Source organism: Bufo bufo, chromosome 3 (assembly GCF_905171765.1).
Source record: "Bufo bufo chromosome 3, aBufBuf1.1, whole genome shotgun sequence".
NCBI classification, from domain to species: Eukaryota; Metazoa; Chordata; class Amphibia; order Anura; family Bufonidae; genus Bufo; species Bufo bufo.
In genome coordinates this window covers 314,607,988-314,627,023 of record NC_053391.1, presented here as the reverse complement: position 1 = coordinate 314,627,023, position 19,036 = coordinate 314,607,988, and the positions used below count along the sequence as shown (strand labels likewise).

General features: G+C 42.3%; 1 protein-coding gene across 3 annotated transcripts in view; it reads right to left on the bottom strand.

The window, feature by feature from the left end:
• Positions 1-1,892: 1,892 nt before the first annotated feature.
• LOC120995232 (transcription elongation factor A protein 3-like) overlaps positions 1,893-19,036 on the bottom strand; it is a 101,151-nt gene continuing 84,007 nt past the window's right edge. For 2 of the 3 annotated variants that reach the window (XM_040424299.1, XM_040424301.1), the window contains 4 exons: positions 18,683-18,837; positions 17,678-17,824; positions 12,480-12,551; positions 6,870-7,718 (listed from right to left, as the gene is read on the bottom strand). In XM_040424299.1, the coding sequence (XP_040280233.1) occupies positions 7,710-7,718; positions 12,480-12,551; positions 17,678-17,824; positions 18,683-18,837 (383 nt within the window). In that variant the 3' untranslated portion in view covers positions 6,870-7,709. Of the gene's footprint in view, positions 1,940-6,869; positions 7,719-12,479; positions 12,552-17,677; positions 17,825-18,682; positions 18,838-19,036 lie in introns of those variants that run through there. The other variant, XM_040424300.1, reaches the window with a different exon arrangement.

Here is a 19,036-nt window from a genome sequence, read left to right as displayed (position 1 = left end):
CTGTGCCTTGGAGCCAGAGGTCAAAGAATTTCTCCTGCTCCTCCTGTTTGCAGTCCCAGAAAATCCTATGACTTGCATCATCTTAGTCTTCATTGTCGACTTCTAGTAGAGCAACAAAGCCTTACATGCTATGGAAGATACTCAAGAGAGTCTCTCTGTTCATGATTTGTGTGAGAAGAGTCAGCTTCAGTGCTTGGACTGCTGTGAGGAGGAGGTTCAGGTGAAGGCGGGGGACCCCATACATAGCTGTGTTGTTGGTGATGGTAGTAGTATGCGTAGTAGTAGCACTTGTAGCCATGATGATGGTGGTTGGAGTAGCGGTAGCAACTGTGGAAATTGGGGCAAATACAGAGCAGGAAATTAGCAGGAGGACCAAGGAGCCCACAATGTCATATCACAGTCTGCTAAAAGTGGCGATGGAGGGTGAGGACTATAATGATGATTGTGTGTTGGACAGGACCTGGGATCCAGATCGGGGTCGGAAAGAGAAAGTAACATCTGAGGAGGAGGGTGGTTGTAGCGACGGCAATAAAGAGCAGAGGTAACCAAAACCTTCCAAAAAACTGCTAGGGCTGTAACACCCCAAAGTGGTGTTACTGCTCCTGCACCTGCTACTGTCTTTATTGGGCTAACACCAATGCCATCTATGTATTTTGTCCAGGTCCTCCACACTAGGCATTCCTTATTTGTTTGCAACTGTTCTGTTCATGTAAGATATGCAGGATGGAAATAAGCTGTGGGCATTCAAACACAAACATAGGTACTAGGACTATTACAGCACATGAGGCAGTATCATCAGATCCTGTGGGGAAATAGAGATGGCCAGCTTTCAAAATCGGAACAAGTCTGTCCTCTTCCCAGTTTTCTTTGTGGCAACCACGCTCTATCCACAAGCAGTACAGCGTCTGTGATATCGCTCTCAGCTGATTCTACTCCTGCTCAGACTCTTCCTCCTCCTTGTCCTCCACTAGATTGTGAGACATCGATAACGAAATTTGTGTGGCTATGAGAAATCTATTTGATACCAGCAATTAGCTTTTGTGCAAGATTAGTTCCCACCTGCCTAAGTTTCTGGTGGTGCAGTCGCTACTATACCAGTTAGTGAATTTTGCTGCCTTTAGGGAACTGATGGCATGTTCTCATCCTCACTGGAAGATACCTAGCTTATATTATTTCTCAAAAAAAGCCATTCCTGCCTTGCACCGTCAAATGGTAGAGAACGTGGTCACTCCTTGCAAATATTGCTGTTCTGCAAGGTGCACATTACCATGGACACCTGAGTAGCTGTTACGGGCAGGGGCAGTGCATGTCTTTTATGACCCACTGGGTCAATGTTTTTTGCAACGGTGGTGAGGCAACACTGCAGCAACAAGGCCAAGACGGGTCCTATTGACACCTTCACGTTTCTGTCAGTCTGGTTCCCACACCACATGCTTAGCCACCTCTCATTGTCCCCTCCATGGACATCCTCCCATACCCAACAGAAGCAGAGCATAGCATCGCTCCCCCTTCCTCCTATGATATGTCTAAAGTGAAGCTTTGCCATGTTGTGTTAGAGCTGATCAGACTCGGTGAGAGTAGCCACACAGCTTATCAGTTGCTAAAGTGCATCAAGCAGCAAACATGATTTTATCATTCTCCAGATCACTTTAGCAGGGATCTTGTGTTGTTTTGAGGTTAGGCAGTGGCAGCTCATCAAAGACGCATGTCACGTACTCAGTCCCATCGAAAAGGCCTCAGATATGTCAGTAGGAACAACTGTGGCATCAACAATGACATCCCCCATATTTATCTTCCTGACCACCCTGTATCTGTTGTTTGGACTCACATGGAGAATGTCCCATGGAGGAGGAAGTGGAGAATGAGTAGCAGGAGCTTCCACTGGAGGAGGAGGAGCAGCTGCAGGAGGAGGAGTTGCTTGTGCAGGAGGATGATGACACTGGCCATGATAACAAATAATCGGAGTCAGGGGCTGAGGTAGCAAAGAACTGAGTCCTTGAGTACGCTGGCTAGAACAGCAAACTTTATGCTTCCTTGCGTAATGACAGGCATATCCTTACTATATCAAGCAATCTGATGATTAATAGAAAGACATGATTTCAGACTTTCACTATAAGCAAAATAGGGGAATGTTTTCTTGTCAAAAGGGAGGACAAATTGCATTATTACCAGGATACACTGTGTCCCCTGCAAGGTAACCCACCTCCTGGGTCTCCACTAACACAGTCAGCAAAAGCTGCAGCAGCAGCCAGTTCAGTATCATCAACATGATGGAGAAGTTTTTCCATGTGCCGCGCCAGGCTGATGTAAATCACCAAACAGAGGCATCCCAGCTGATCAACAGTTTGAAGAGGATGTGGTGAATCCTCTTTCCATATTAATGAGCACAGCGCCAAACATTGTATAGCAGTTGTGCTTGATATTGCAGGTCAGTCCCATTCACTTGTATGGTACTGAGCTGCAGAAAGGCTGTATGGCTTATGTATGTGATGTCACAGGCTGGGAATATGATCCCCACTGATCAGACTTTGATGACTATCCTGAGGATTGCTCATGAATATTTAACACCCAGAAAACCCATTTCAATGGAAAAATTTGGAGCTCTTTTGCAGAAAATGGAGCTCCAACCACATTAAAGATATAAAATATATAAACTTAAAGGGGTTATCCCCGCACAGCCGCTGCTGCATCACGGGTGATGCTAGGAAGGCTCGACCCCTGCTATTGGCTGCTCCCCCCGGCACCAGATGTTTTGATCCGTGTGACAGGGTGATGCAGCGGCGTTCGTGCAGGGATCAGGAGCGACACTGGTGCTTGTGAGCGGGGTAAGTATAATACTGTATATATGAGGGGCCCAGGCATTAGGGGCCAGTTTTAGACTTTGAATAAGCCCTTTAATCAGCACTGAATCCTGGTTCCAAAAATAACATTAAAGGGGTATTCTTATCACAGATTGCATATCGACATCTACTGTATCTATGGAACGGAGGCAAACTGATGCATTCTGGGCGGATCCTTATCCATTCAGAATGCATTAGGGCAAAACTGATCCGTTTTGGACCGCTTGTGAGAGCCCTGAATGGATCTCGCAAACGGAAAGCCAAAACGCCAGTGTGAAAGTAGCCTAACTGAGGTGCACCATATGCAATGCTATTACAGACACGTGAGTTTTGGCTTATTAAAGGGAATGTGTCATCAGAAAATTACCTATTGTTTAAATCATGTTTTTATGTTAAACACCTTCTGAAATAATTTTGATGATGTTATTTTTTATTTTCCATGTCAATATTTCTATATAAACATCATAAAAATCTGCGGTTTTCACACTGGCCACTAGGCCTAATGATAGGTGTACAGATCACTTTACTGCAGTTATCTCACAGGCAGGTTTATAATGGCATATATCACCTCTGTGTATAGATAAGACGAGATCCATCATTCACAATTGGCCATATCACAGCTTGCCTTGCTTGTAAAATGACCTCTGCACAGGTCACAGAGCATGCCTAGAAAATTCTCCCATTGAAATCAGTGAGGTCAGCTCCTGTCCATTGTGTCTATGGCCAATGGGGCTGCCATAAAGCAATTGCTTTAAATACGTTCTAAATTCTCCCATAATCATGTTCAGGAAATAGAATAAATAAATCTGTAAACCTGAAAAAAGGATATGTTTTTCTCTTTGGTTTTAACAGTCAAATTTTTTTTTTATGTACGTCATCTCTGGCCGTGACTTAAGGACCAGAGAAGTACATGTACGTCATGGTGATCAGGCGGATGCAGGAGCTGCACCCGCTCGATCAGCAGCAGGGGTACGGCAGTCCCTGATAGCCGGACCCCTCCTGCATGCGTCGGCATCGGTGAAATCCTCGATGCTGGCGCATTAACCCCTGCACAGCCACGGTCAGCGCTCGCCGCGGCAAGTACGATGTCTGTGCAGGGAGAAAACAGCCATCGGGTCCCTGTGCTGTTGTGACGGGGACCCGATGGCATGGAAGGCAGCCTGATGCCTTGCAGGAGAGCCTGTGAGATCCAGCCCCCTGGATCTCACAGGCAGGAAGGCTGTAAGTGTATTACAGTGTGTAATAAACTTACAGCCAATGCATGACAATACAGAAGTATTGTCATGCATTGTAAAGGGAATCAGACCCCCAAAAGTTAAAGTCCCAGAGTGGGACAAAAAATAAAGTGGAACAAAAAGGTTAAAAAAATAAAGTTTTCAGAAAAAAAATTTAAGTTTCAAGTAAAAAAAATAAAAATATCCTTTTGCCAAAATAAAGGGAAAAAAATTGCAAAAAATAGTGGTCAGTAGACATATTAGGTATAGCCACGTCCATATCGACCGGCTCTATAAAACTATCACATGACCTAACCCCTCAGATGAACACCGTCAAAAAAATAAAATAAAAATTGTGCTAAATAAACCATTTTTTGTCACCTTACATCAATAAAAGTGCAACACCAAGCGATCAAAAAGGTCTATACCCCCAAAATAGTACCAATCTAACCATTACCTCATTACGCAAAAAATGAGCCCCTACCTAAGACAATCACCCAAAAAATAAAAAATCTATGGCTCAGAATATGGAGACACTAAAACATAGTTTTTTTGGTTTAAAAAATGCAGTTATTGTGTAAAACTTAAGTAAATAAAAGTATATGTATTAGGTATTTCCGCATCCGTAACAACCTGCTCTATAAAAATACCACATGACCTAACCCCTCAGGTGACCACCGTAAAAAAATAAAAATAAAAACTGTGTCAAAAAAGCCATTTTTTTGTCACCTCACATCACAAAAAGTGTAATAGCAAACAATCAAAAAATCATAGGCACCCCCAAAATAGTGCCAATCAAACCATTATATCATCACGCAAAAATTATACCCTACCTAAGACAATCGCCCAAAAACTGAAAAAACTGTGGCTCTCAGACTATGGAGACACTAAAACAAGATTTTTTTTTCTTCAAAAATGATATAATTGTGTAAAACTTACATAAATAAAAAAAAGTAGACATATTAGGTATCGCCGCATCCGTAATAACCTGCTCTATAAAAATATCACATGACCTAACCCCCTCAGGTGAATACCGTAAAAAAACTAAATAAAAACTGTGTCAAAAAAGACATTTTTTGTCACCTTACATCACAAAAAGTGTAATAGCAAGCGATTAAAAAGTTATATGCACCCTATAATAGTACCATTCAAACTGTCATCTCATCCCCCCAAAAAATGAGCCCCTACACAAGACAGTCGCCCAAAAAAAAAAAACTACAGCTACTACAACTGTTAACTTGCCTCACAAAAAGTGTAATACAGAGTAACCAAAAATCATATGTACCCTAAAATAGTACCAACAAAACTGCCACCTTATCCTGTAGTGTCCTATATGGGGTCACTTTTTGGAGTTTCTACTCTAGGGGTGCATCAGGCGGGCTTCAAATTGTTTTAGTAGTGAAAACCCCCCGACAAAATGAGACATGGTGTCAAAAAAACAGTCCATCAAAATCTGCCTTCCAAAAACCATATGGCATTCCTTTCCATCTTCGCAATGCCATGTGCCCATACAGCAGTTTACAACCACATATGGGGTGTTTCTGTAAACTACAGAATCAGGGCCATAAATATTGAGTTTTGTTTGGCTGTTAACCCTTGTTTTGTTACTGGAAAAAAATGGATTAAAATGGAAAATCTGCCAAAAATGTGAAATTCTGAAATTTCATCTCCATTTTCCATTAATTCTTGTGGAACACATAAAGGGTTAACAAAGTTTGTAAAATCAGTTTTGAATACCTTGCGGGGTGTAGTTTCTAAAATGGGGTCATACCATGTGTACGGAAACTGATAATGAAAGGAGTATCAAATATGTCATGTTATGAGACTCTGCTGTCTAATCTTGAAGACAACTCACATGAAGGATATAGAAAATATCTGGCGGTATACAGGGAAAAGGGCAAGGGTAAGAACCATGTTATCTAAGAAATTTGGTTCTAAGAGGGGATTGAAGGGAAATGTGACTCCATCTTGACTTCTCTTACATGTACAGAATTGTTATAATATCTCACCCACACACTTCACATCCCCCCCGCTGTGAGTTAGGTTCACTTATCTGTCTCAGGACAGATTCTGGGAATCTCCCAGAACTAGAACAAATGTCATTTGTCAAGGTCATTCGGCACAACTGCGTACATTCTTATATGTGACGTATTATATACCATAAAAGGTAGTTCCAGTAGTATCTGTATGGGCGTCAATGTTTATCTTTTATGATTGGTTTAACGCTGTTGTTATGTAAACTTTTCTACTGCCTATATAAGGCCAAGCTATAGCATAATAAAGTTAGAGTGTTTCTCAGTGAAGTGTGTGTGTGTGTCTATTATTAGCAACTGAGAAACATCTCTCCTGACGTCAGTGTCTCAAACCAAGGTTGTCATAGAGGTCCAGAAAGGTCCAAATCCTTTCAGTTTCTATTATGTAAGCCTCACAAAGTGACTTCAGACCTGAACTGGTCCTTTAAAAAGTGGGTTTAAGAAATTTTCTAAAAAATTTCAAGATTTGCTTCTAAACTTCTAAGCCTTCGTCCCCAAAAAATAAAATGGCATTCACAAAATGATCCAAACATGTAGTAGACATATGGGAAATTAAAAGTAATAACTATTTTTGGAGGTATTACTATCTATTATAAAAGTAAAGAAATTGAAATTTGGAAATTTTTCCAGATTTTTTGTAAATTTGGTATTTTTTTTATAAATAAAAATATTATTTTTTTTACTCAATTTTACCACTGTCATGAAGTACAATATGTGATGAGAAAACAATCTCAGAATGGCCTGGATAAGTAAAATCATTTTAAAGTTATCATGACAAAGTGACACTGGTCAAAAAATGGCCTGGTCCTTAATGTGAAATATGGCAGGGTCCTTAAGGGGTTAAAAGACATTCAAGATTTTGTATCCAAACTTTATTTCCTATGGTGTGAAGCAATTAATGGTTGCACTGATTACTGTGCCTATAGACACAGATGAAGATAAAAGGCTCCTTTTCAGTGTATGCAAAAGTAAAGGCTCATTTACACGTGCTGACTGAGCAGGCAATTATTGGGAAGAGACCGTTCCTTCCCAATAACTGCCTGCTCATCAGAGGAGTTGAGAGTTACATTTACATACAGGCAGCATTCTCCTCCACTGCACGGGGACGAGCGATGGCTACTGCCATCTCTCATCCTCATACAGATTTATTTAGTCGTCATACAGATGATTTAGGTGTCTGCATAAATGTCCATTTCACCCGATGAATGGGCATTTGGTTCATTCATTAAGTGATCAGTGACACATTTACAAGGGCCGATTATTGGGAACAACGCTCTTTCCTGATAATCGGCCCGACTATGCCCCAGGTAAACTCGCCATTACGTCTTGGAGGGTGAGAACACATTTGGAATATACATAGAGATACAAAAAAATCAATCAATTGATATCTGTGACTGCAGCTGTACCACCTCATATGTCACCATTTCCATATACGGTAATTACATCTCTACAAATGTTATGTCACTCTTCTCTATAAAAAAAGCTATAAAACATAGGCAATAGACTTGATGGGTAAATATACGGATGAAAGTGTGAGAGAAGGACGAGCTTGAAGCAAACAGTGTTGATCCTGGGATATTTACAGAGCAGGGAAGACCATTCATGTCACTGGGAGCCATAGATCAGCAGAACTGCAAGATAAAGACAATGGATCCATTTAAAAGGTAATATGAGTATAATACACAACAATACATTTTTCCCTAAATAATTTGCGTAGAAATATCACATTCTTATCTCAAAAGCTGATGAATATATAGAGATGAGTGCCACTACATAGACTCTGCTTATGCCTTCCTGCAGAGCCATCTGTCACAGATGCCTTTTGCAGGCAGTTCCTCCAACTGTGCCAACCACTGATTGATGCCAACACATTTCTGATGCTACAGGCCATTTTTTAGGAAAAGAATGAGGGTATTTTATATCAATCAAGCAGTGGACTGGAGTCTCCACTTCACTCTTCAAAAAGGGGTTCTGCAGCAGCTGAGGTATGTATTACAAGGAATAATGCACTGTCCACTATAAATGATAAATAATATTAGATGTCACCAGAACATTCATTGATCTGTATATAAGCACTTGGCGTTTTAGACTCCGGTCTTAATAAGGCCCCTGCTCTGGAGGTGGATCGCTGAAGTTATGTAGAGGCGCAGGCGCATCCAGTGCCCAGCTGTCTTACATTTAAACCATTTCCGCGCCTAAACCAGGAGTAGAAAAAGGTAATTGTGACTTCCCCTTTACTACCACGTTCACTTTTTTTTAGACCTGGCGTGAGCGGGGAAAAGTCGCAGATTGCAGCACATCTAACTGTTGCTCTGCAATCTGCGCCTGAAATACGCCAAATATAGGTGCATTTTAGGTTAATAAATGACCCTCTTGGTCTGAAGTCTTGTGCTTTTATGTGGCAACTTCTAAAATTCTATCTGTACATATAGGGGTCATTTACTATCAGATATATGCCAGTTTTCTGTCGCAAAGGTTATTTGTGCCACAATCTGCAACTTTTTCCTGCTCATGCCAGGTCTAAAAAAATGTGTGCATGGGTGGGGAAGGGGACAGACCAGGAGACCCATTGCATCAGGCGTAAAAAATTATTACACCGGCCAGATATCAGGAATGAGCGTTCCTATGAGCACTTGTTCCCAGTAATTGTCCTGAATATCGTACAGTGTAACAGGGGCTTAGAGATTTCCTGGTAAAAAATTATTTTCAACACGTTCCTGTAGCATGGGCCTGAAACAGAAGGTTCATACTTTCCTGCCTGCCGCTCCCGCTGTCTCCATCTTCTGGTTCCGGCGCTGTTTACATCTGGTTGGATATGGGCATAGTCACTTGCACCTCTCCAGGCAATGACTGGCTTCAGTGGTGATGTGGCCACAAGCAGCGTTTCACCTCTGAAGTCAGTCATTGCTGGAGAGGTGCTCCGAGACAGGAGGATGGAGACAGCGAGAGTAGCACGGAGCAGGAAAGTAGGAATCTTCTGTGTCAGGGGCCACGCTGCAGGAACTGGTTAAAAATCATCTTAACTAGGAAACTCCTTTGGCCCCTTTCACACGGGGCGAGTATTCTGCGCGGATGCGATGCGTGAGTTGAACGCATTGCACCCGCACTGAATACCGACCCATTCATTTCTATGGGGCTGTTCACATGAGCGGTGATTTTCCCGCATCACTTGTGCGTTGCGTGAAAATCGCAGCATGCTCTATATTCTGCGTTTTTCACGCAACGCAGGCCCCATAGAAGTGAATGGGGCTGCGTGAAAATCGCAAGCATCCGCAAGCAAGTGCAGATGCGGTGCGATTTTCACGCACGGTTGCTAGGAGACGATCGGGATGGAGACCCGACCATTATTATTTTCCCTTATAACATGGTTATAAGGGAAAATAATAGCATTCTGAATACAGAATGCATAGTAAAACAGCACTGGAGGGGTTAAAAAATAAAAAAATAAAATTTAACTCACCTTAATCCACTTGATCGCGAAGCCTGGCATCTCCTTCTGTCTTCATCTTAGCTGTGTGGAGCAACAGGACCTGTGGTGACGTCACTCCGGTCATCACATGATCCATCACCATGGTAAAAGATCATGTGATGGATCATGTGATGACCGGAGTGACGTCACCACAGGTCCTGTTGCTGCACACAGCTAAGATGAAGACAGAAGGAGATGCCGGCTTCGCGATCAAGTGGATTAAGGTGAGTTAAATTTATTTTTTTAACCCCTCCAGCCCTATTGTACTATGCATTCTGTATTCAGAATGCTATTATTTTCCCTTATAACCATGTTACAAGGGAAAATAATACAATCTACAGAACACTGATCCCAAGCCCGAACTTCTGTGAAGAAGTTCGGGTTTGGGTACCAAACATGCGCGATTTTTCTCACGCGAGTGCAAAACGCATTACAATGTTTTGCACTCACGCGGAAAAATTGTGCATGTTCCCGCAACGCACCCGCACCTTTTCCCGCAACGCCCATGTGAAACCAGCCTTTAAGTGGCAATGTTTCCTTCCTGCCTCCTATTCACTAATGAGCGCTTTCCTTCACTGCAGAGGACGGCGCTCACTGGTTATTACCACCTTCTGCACCCCCAGATATACTGTAGGTGCAATAATCAGTAAGCACTTTCCCTGAAGTCTCACGCACAAGGCCATTGTTTTGATCCGCATCTGAGACGCATTTATTTTTTATGTGGCTTGGATGTGGACTCATTCACTTCAACGGGGCCGCAAAAAATGGGGACAGCACTCCATGTGCTGTCCTCATCCGTTACTCCACATGGCTGGTGTCCTGCAGACCAGAAGAAAAGGTACGGTCGTGTGTATGAGACCTTACTAGCCGGGAAAGCACTTATTGGTTAACCCTTTAATGACCAGGCCTGAAAAGGCCTTTATGACCAGTCACTTTTTTGTGATTTAGCGCACGTGGTTCAAACACTTTATTTTTTGTACAACCAAAATAACTTTTGCGGCTTTTTATTACATAACACAGGGCTTTTTATATATTTTTTTTGTTTAATTAGGGGGAAGGTGTATTAAAATGACTTTAAAAAAAATTGTACAATCTATAGCTCATTATTTAACTATGCAAATATTATAATTAGTTCCCTATATGTGTTGTATCGTTTTATTATACAATATGTATAGTTTCACATGAATGGGGTGATAATTATAATGGTTTTGGTTGGTGTGGGCTTTTTTTTATGTATTTTACTATTTTTTCTTTTTTTAACTTATTTTTTTAATATATTTCTTCTACAAAAAGTCCTTTGGCGGACACTGACTTTTATTTTGCATATTTTCCTTTGTTTTCCTTTTATTTGTATTTTATTTATTTTGTATTTTTTTATTTTTTATCATCACTTTATTATTTATTTTCAAAATAATTTTTTTTGCCACATAATATGACAATGAACAATTTTATTTTGCGCTTTTTCCTTTTTATATATAGTTTTCTTTTACTTGTATTGAATTTATTTTACATCTTTTTGCTAAAATTTTCTTTTATATATATATATATATATATATACACACACACAGTGCCTTGCAAAAGTATTCACCCCCCTTGACCTTTTTCGTATTTTGGTGCCTCACAACCTGGAATTAACATGGATTGTTTGACAATTTGCATCATTTAATTTACAGAACATGCCCACAACTTTGAAGATGTGTTTCTGCCCAGCAGGACGGGGGCCGCAAACCATGGCTCTGGGGGCCGCATGCAGGCCGCAGGTTGTGCACCCCTGGTCTATAGGCTAGGCCACCAAAATTGCTTAAGGTCTAAGTAAATTAGGCATAATAAGAAAAATAAAACCCCAACTTTTTGTCTTTAGGCTCAGCTCTACTGAAAGGGTTTGGCACAAAAGAAACTGGCGATTGGCAGTCAGACAAAGAGCAAAACAGGAGGAAAATGTGATATTTGTGTTGAATCGCAAGTCTGAATGTTGTTTTGGTGTCAAGTACATTAAAATGGGACAGTCACAGAAATCCATGTGAGAAACAACCCCAGTCCGATTTTTTTGCAGATATTATATGGTCTCCAGGAGAAGTATATGGTGGGTTCAGCATGCATGTTGGTACTTGCATCCCTGGATCCGATGAAAGCTGTAATGGCACCGGACGGGGTTACAAGCAAAGTGTACTTGGCTTGCATGCTGACCTGCATTCCCTGGATTTTATGTGGCTGTCATGGCCCATGAACAGGTAGGAACAAGAGTTAGGGACCACTCATGAGACGACCTTGACGCGGTGAGTGGCTTACTATGCTTTGGCCAAAATATAAACCAATGTCTCATCCAGCATGGAGGGCAGAGTGCTGGATGTAGTGTGCGATCACATTTGCATTTTCCGTTTATATATGTATTTCGCCATAGTGATCTGCACCTACAGGCAGGTTGTGCTGACCCAACCCCTTATTTTTTTCTTTGTAGTATATATTGGAGGCGTGGCGATCTCCTTGGAGTCATTGCACACCTGACCAGTTAATCTGTCCTGGAGGCTGGTTTTAAAGTCAGTATAAAACTGAGTCTGCTTGTATAGAACCTACCATTAGCCATCTGGCTCCAGGAGAAGTATATGGTGGGTTCAGCATGCATGTTGGTACTTGCATCCCTGGATCCGATGAAAGCTGTAATGGCACCGGACGGGGTTACAGGCAAAGTGTACTTGGCTTGCATGCTGACCTGCATTCCCTGGATTTTATGTGGCTGTCATGGCCCATGAACAGGTAGGAACAAGAGTTAGGGACCACTCATGAGACGACCTTGACGCGGTGAGTGGCTTACTATGCTTTGGCCAAAATATAAACCAATGTCTCATCCAGCATGGAGGGCAGAGTGCTGGATGTAGTGTGCGATCACATTTGCATTTCCGTTTAGATATTATATGGTACTAACCTTCCAACGATGTCCACATTCATTGCATAACACAAAAGTTGTCATTGGCTCATCTGCACTGCGTGTCTGCACCTGGATGAATTAAAGGGGATGTGTCATCAGAAAATGACCTTATATTTAAATGTACAGTAGTTTTTATGTTAAATTTGAAAAAAAAATTGTCAATCTCTATTGTTGCAGTTGCACCGAAGGCTCAGCTCCTTTTTATTCCTGACTGTACCTCCACCACTTGACAGGGCCAGGCAGTGAACACTTAGGCCGTCTTTTACACGGGCGAGAATTCAACGTGTGTGCAATGTGTGAGGTGAACGCATTGGACCCGCACTGAATCCGGACCCATTCACTTCAATGGGGCTGTGCACATGTGCGGTGATTTGCACACATCACTTGTGCGTTGCGTGAAAATCGAAGCAAGCTCTATATTGTGCATTTTTCACGCAACGCAGGCTCCATAGAAGTGAATGGGGCTGTGTTAAAATCGCAAGCATCTGCAAGCAAGTGCGGATGCGGTGCGATTTTCACGCATGGTTGCTAGGAGAGGATCGGGATGGGGACCCAATCTTTATTATTTTCCCTTATAACATGGTTATAAGGGAAAATAATAGCATTCTTAATACAGAATGCTTAGTAAAATGTCCATTGAGGAGTTAAAAATAATAAACAAATTTAACTCACCCCATCTACTTGATCGCGTAGCGGATCTCCTCTTCTGTCTACTTTCTTCAGGACCTAGCTAAAGGACTTTTGATGACGTCACTGCGCTCATCACATGGTCAATCACATGGTCCATCATCATGGTGATGGACCATGTGATGAGCACAATGACGTCATCAAAGGTCCTTTAGCTAGGTCCTGAGGAAAGTAGAAAGGGGAGATCTGCTACGCGATCAAGTGGATGGGATGAGTTAAATTTGTTTATTATTTTTAACCCCTCAATGGACATTTTACTAAGCATTCTGTGTTAAGAATGCTATTATTTTCCCTTATTATCATGTTATAAGGGAAAATAATTAAAACATACACAACACCGATCCCAAACCCGTACTTCTGTGAAGAAGTCCAGGTTTGGGTCTGGGTACCAAACATGCCGATTTTTCTCATGCACGTGCAAAACACATTAAAATGCTTTGCACTCGCGCTGCAAAATCGGGCATTTTCCCGCAACGCACCTGCATCTTGTCCGGCCATCACACACAATGCCCGTGTGAAAGAGGCCTTAGTCTACTTTCACCCTCACCTTTTGGCTTTCCGTTTATGAGATCCGTTCAGGGCTCTCACAAGCGGTCCAAAACGGATCAGTTTGCATTCTAATGCATTCTGAATGGAAAAGGATCCGCTAAGAATGCATCAGTTTGCCTCTGTTCAGTCTCCATTCCGCTTTCGAGACGGACACCAAAACGCTGCTTGCAGCGTTTTGGTGTCCGTCTGATGAAACTGAGCCAAACTGATCCGTTCTGACACACAATGTAAGTCAATGGGGACGGATCCGTTTTCACTGACACAATCTGGCACAATAGAAAACAGATCCGTCCTCCATTGACTTTCAATGTTGTCTTGGCTATGTTACAGATAATACAAACAGATCCGTTCTGAACGGATGCAGAGGGTTGCATTATCTGAACGGATCCGTCCATGACTGATCCGCACAAAACGCGAGTGTGAAAGTTACTCACACCTGGCCTTGAAGTCTCACGGCAGAGCATCCAGGTGCTCCAGCCATGTACAGCACATGCACCGAATGCACTGCCAGAAGACTTCAGGGCCAGGCATGAGTAAGTGTGCACTGCGTGCATCTTGCATGTAAGATGGATTCATAAGGATGTACAGTGGGATGCGAAAATTTGGGCAACCTTGTTAATCGTCATGATTTTCCTGTATAAATCATTGGTTGTTACGATTAAAAATGTCAGTTAAATATATCATATAGGAGACACACACAGTGATATTTGAGAAGTGAAATGAAGTTTATTGGATTTACAGAAAGTGTGCTATAATTGTTTAAACAAAATTAGGCAGGTGCATAAATTTGGGCACCACAAAAAAGAAATGAAATCAATATTTAGTAGATCCTCCTTTTGCAGAAATTACAGCCTCTAAACGCTTCCTGTAGGTTCCAATGAGAGTCTGGATTCTGGTTGAAGGTATTTTGGACCATTCCTCTTTACAAAACATCTTTATTTCATTCAGGTTTGATGGCTTCCGAGCATGGACAGCTCTCTTTAAGTCACACCACAGATTTTCAATTATTTTCAGGTCTGGAGACTGAGATGGCCATTCCAGAACGTTGTACTTGTTCCTCTGCATAAATGCCTTAGTGGATTTTGAGCAGTGTTTAGGGTCGTTGTCTTGTTGAAAGATCCAGCCCCGGCGCAGCTTCAGCTTTGTCACTGTTTCCTGGACATTGGTCTCCAGAATCTGCTGATACTGAGTGGAATCCATGTGTCCCTCAACTTTGACAAGATTCCCAGTCCCTGCACTGGCCACACAGCCCCACAGCATGATGGAACCACCACCATATTTTTCTGTAGGTAGCAGGTGTTTTTCTTGGAATGCTGTGTTCTCTTTCCTCCATGCATAACGCCCCTTGTTATGGCCAAATAACTCAATTTTAGTTTCATCAGTCCACAGCACCTTATTCCAAAATGAAGCTGGCTTGTCCAAATGTGCTTTAGCCCACCTCAAGCGGCACTTTTTGTGCTGTGGGCGGAGAAAAGGCTTCCTCTGCATCACTCTCGCATACAGCATCTCCTTGTGTAAAGTGCGCCGAATGGTTGAACGATGCACAGTGACTCCATCTGCAGCAAGATGATGTTCTAGGTCTTTGGTGCTGGTCTGTCGGTTGACTCTGACTGTTCTCACCATTCGTCGCTTCTGTCTATCCGAGATTTTTCTTGGTCTGCCACTTCGAGCCTTAACTTGAACTGAGCCTGTGGTCTTCCATTTCCTCAATATGTTCCTAACTGTGGAAACAGACAGCTGAAATCTCTGAGACAGCTTTCTGTAACCTTCCCCTAAACCATGACGGTGAACAATCTTTGTCTTCAGGTCATTTGAGAGTTGTTTTGAGACCCCCATGTTGCTACTCTTTAGAGAAAATTAAAAGAGGAGGGAAACTTACAATTGACCCCCTTAAATACTCTTTCTCATAATTGGATTCACCTGTGTATGTAGGTCAGGGGTCACTGAGCTGACCAAGCCAATTTGAGTTCCAATAATTAGTTCTAAAGGTTTTGGAATCAATAAAATGACAACAGTGCCCAAATTTATGCACCTGCCTAATTTTGTTTAAACAATTATAGCACACTTTCTGTAAATCCAATAAACTTCATTTCACTTCTCAAATATCACGGTGTGCGTCTCCTATATGATATATTTAACTGACATTTTTTATGGTAATAACCAATGATTTATACAGGAAAATCATGACGATTAACAAGGTTGCCCAAACTTTCGCATCCCACTGTATCTCACAATAGATTCCATTTGAAGAAGGAACAATTTACTGAAAAAGGTTAACTTGACCTTAGCCTAATTTCATAGATTATTTTGGCATATGTTGCAGCTTTTTTATTTTTTTTTGCACAGCAAACTTGGAAACAGTACAATTACAATCAAAAATGTCAAGGCCGGGAACACAAAAGATAATCTTAAGGCCGAGTTCACACGAACGTGTGTGACCCGTGCACTTTCTGCGGCACGCAAATTGCGGGCCGCAATGCACGATCGCCGGCCGTAGGTCAGCCGCATTGGATCGCGGACTCATTCACTTTAATGGGTCCGCGATCCGCCCGTTCCGCAAAAAGATAGGACATGTTCTATCTTTTTGCGGAACGGAAGTACGGGACGCAACCCCACGGAAGCACTCCGTAGTGCTTCCGAGGGGTACCGTTCCGTGCGGCCGTTCCGCAATTCCGGATTTGCGGACCCATTGAAGTGAATGGGTCCGCATCCGTGATGCGGAATGCACATGGAACTGTGGCCGTGTATTGCGGCCTGCAATTTGCTGTCCTCAATACGGCCACGGATCACACACGTTCATGTGAACTAGGCCTAAGACTGTGTGATCATTTGCATTCTAGAAAATAAGTAGATAGAGAGATAGAGCAGGAAGAGGAATGGCAAAAAATGGAGTAGCCTTGGGTTTTTTTGTGATGTTTTTCATAGTTCATTTTGCACAATTGTCCATTTGTTATCTCTATAAGTCTATAGTAATTTATGAAACACACTATACACAAAAGGAAGCATTTATTATCCCCTGTACGCCAGAAGACTGACATAAAAAAGTTGCAAAGTTTGGCACATGTCATGGTTGTGCAAAATTTTGCAGCTTTGTGGAGGTTTAGGGCCTCGTTTGGATTTTTTTTAATAAGTTAACATTTTTGGACCTTCACAGATGTGCCACAATTATTGAGGCATGCATCTCTTAAAAATTTTAGTGGTCTTAAAGGGGTTGTCCGGGTTCAGAGCTGAACCCGGACATACCCTTATTTTCACCCAGGCAGCCTCCCTGAGGCTAGCATCAGAGCATCTCATGCTCCGATGCGCTCCCTTGCCCTGCACTAAATCGCGCAGGGCAAGGGCTCTTTTGTCTTCAATAACACACTGCCGGGCGGAAACTTCCGCCCAGCAGTGTGTTCGGTGACGTCACCTGCTCTGATGGGCGGGCGCCAATCAGTGCCGGTGATGTCACCGGGGTTCCTGGCAGCCCCATGGAGAGCAAAATGCCTTTGTCCTGCATGATTTAGCGCAGGGCAAAGGAGAGCATCGGAGCATGAACTTCTCCGATGCTCCTGTCAGCCAGGGGGGCTGCTGGGGGGAAAATGGAGGTACAACCCGGACAACCCCTTTAAAAAAATGTCCCCCAAAGTGTTTTTGCATGGCATTTGTGTGTTGCATTTGTGCATTTTTAGGGTTTATGGCATTTTTTAAGCCATTTTAGTGGTCTTGGATCAGAACTGTTGGTATGTATGCAATATGTGGTTTTATCTGTCTATCTGAAGGTTGAGTCATCAGAAGAAAAAGATGAGGGACTGGGCATGAATATACAACAAGCAGACACTGTTCAGTTATTTCAATTTTACGTGTTTAAACTTATTGCTTTCAAAGATAAGTCAGGATAATAATGAATGAAAATTGGATTTGTAGGAAATATTTTTCTAGTGATTATTAGATATTTCTTTGTTATACAAGCCACTTGCCTGGTTGTAGGTGCAGTTCTTCTTCTTACATTTGTCACATTGCAGTAAGTCTGTCTGAGTGCCTCCTGTCTTTGCCATCTGATGTTCTCTGATAGCTTCTTTTGTCAGTGTGTTCCTAAGTTCCTTCAGTTCATCGCTTGCCATTTCCTGTCATATAAGAACAGAGTCAGACGCTACAGGGGTCAGTTTTGAAGAAAATGTGGACAACTTGACTTAGTCTCAGTTCACAAAAATGTCACAACTTCTGTTATTACAGGTGTATGACAGAATGGATCCGTTGTGTCATGGATCCTGACAGATCAAAACTCCCTTATAGCTTTTAACCTCTAGTTCCAAAATCGATTTTAATGCTATTATTTATTGTTGAAGGTATGTAACGTGTATGTCACGCCGACAGTCCCTGTCCGCCGCTGTCTTGCTGTTCTGGACAAGTGCAGGCGTGGCTCTTTTTTCCCCATGAATCGGGACTAGTGATCTGTGAACTTTCCTTCAACACTTCGAGAGTTAATCCCTTCCTCCTATTTAGCTGTGGATCCACCTCCTGGCCTGAGCTTTGGAATTTTCTAGTAGCTAGGAGCCAGCGAAGGTGATCTCTTGTATGAATATCTGTGTGCCATACCATGCCTGTCTACCGTTTCTGCTTGTTGGTGTCTGCCCCAACCTTGGAACTGTGACCTGAATTACGCTTGTACTCAACATGCCCTAACTTTCAACTCTGTTCAGACTACCCTTTTTACCTAAGTCTTTGGTGCTTCGCACCAATGTCTCTGACCCCTGTGGGTCAGCAAGACTACACCAGGACTACTCAGAACTACACCAGGACTACTCAGGAGGTAGCAGTCTGGTTGATTCCCTGCGGTGAAGTCCAGATCCCTGAAAAAGGGTTAAAGGGTGAATACCAGGGAACCGCCAGGTTTAGCATAAAGTCACACTGGTTGGTGAGGTAAAGTGTGCTATAGCTATGTACATATGCATTTTTTGACATGATTAATTTGATGTGATCACCTCAGCTGTCATTGTTGCCATGTTCTGTGGAGATACCATTCCACTCAGTACGTTACGTCTAAGATTGGGATTCTTTGGATCCTTCAGGTTACTAATTCTACTCCTGATCCTGTTTCTGTACTTCATATCTGTGGCTTTCATTTCTTTGTATATGCGTGGGATTGTTAAGGACCAGAGCAGACCAGTATAGTACAAAAGAAAACACACCAGCAAATACAAAATTTTGTAATGCAACAGGCTATATTATTTACAGACAGTACTGCCTAAACTAGTGTTGTATCATCTCATTTATGTTATTTATGTTTATTTCAGTAACAAGGCAGTCTGAGAAGCTGGTAGTCAATTTATGTGAAT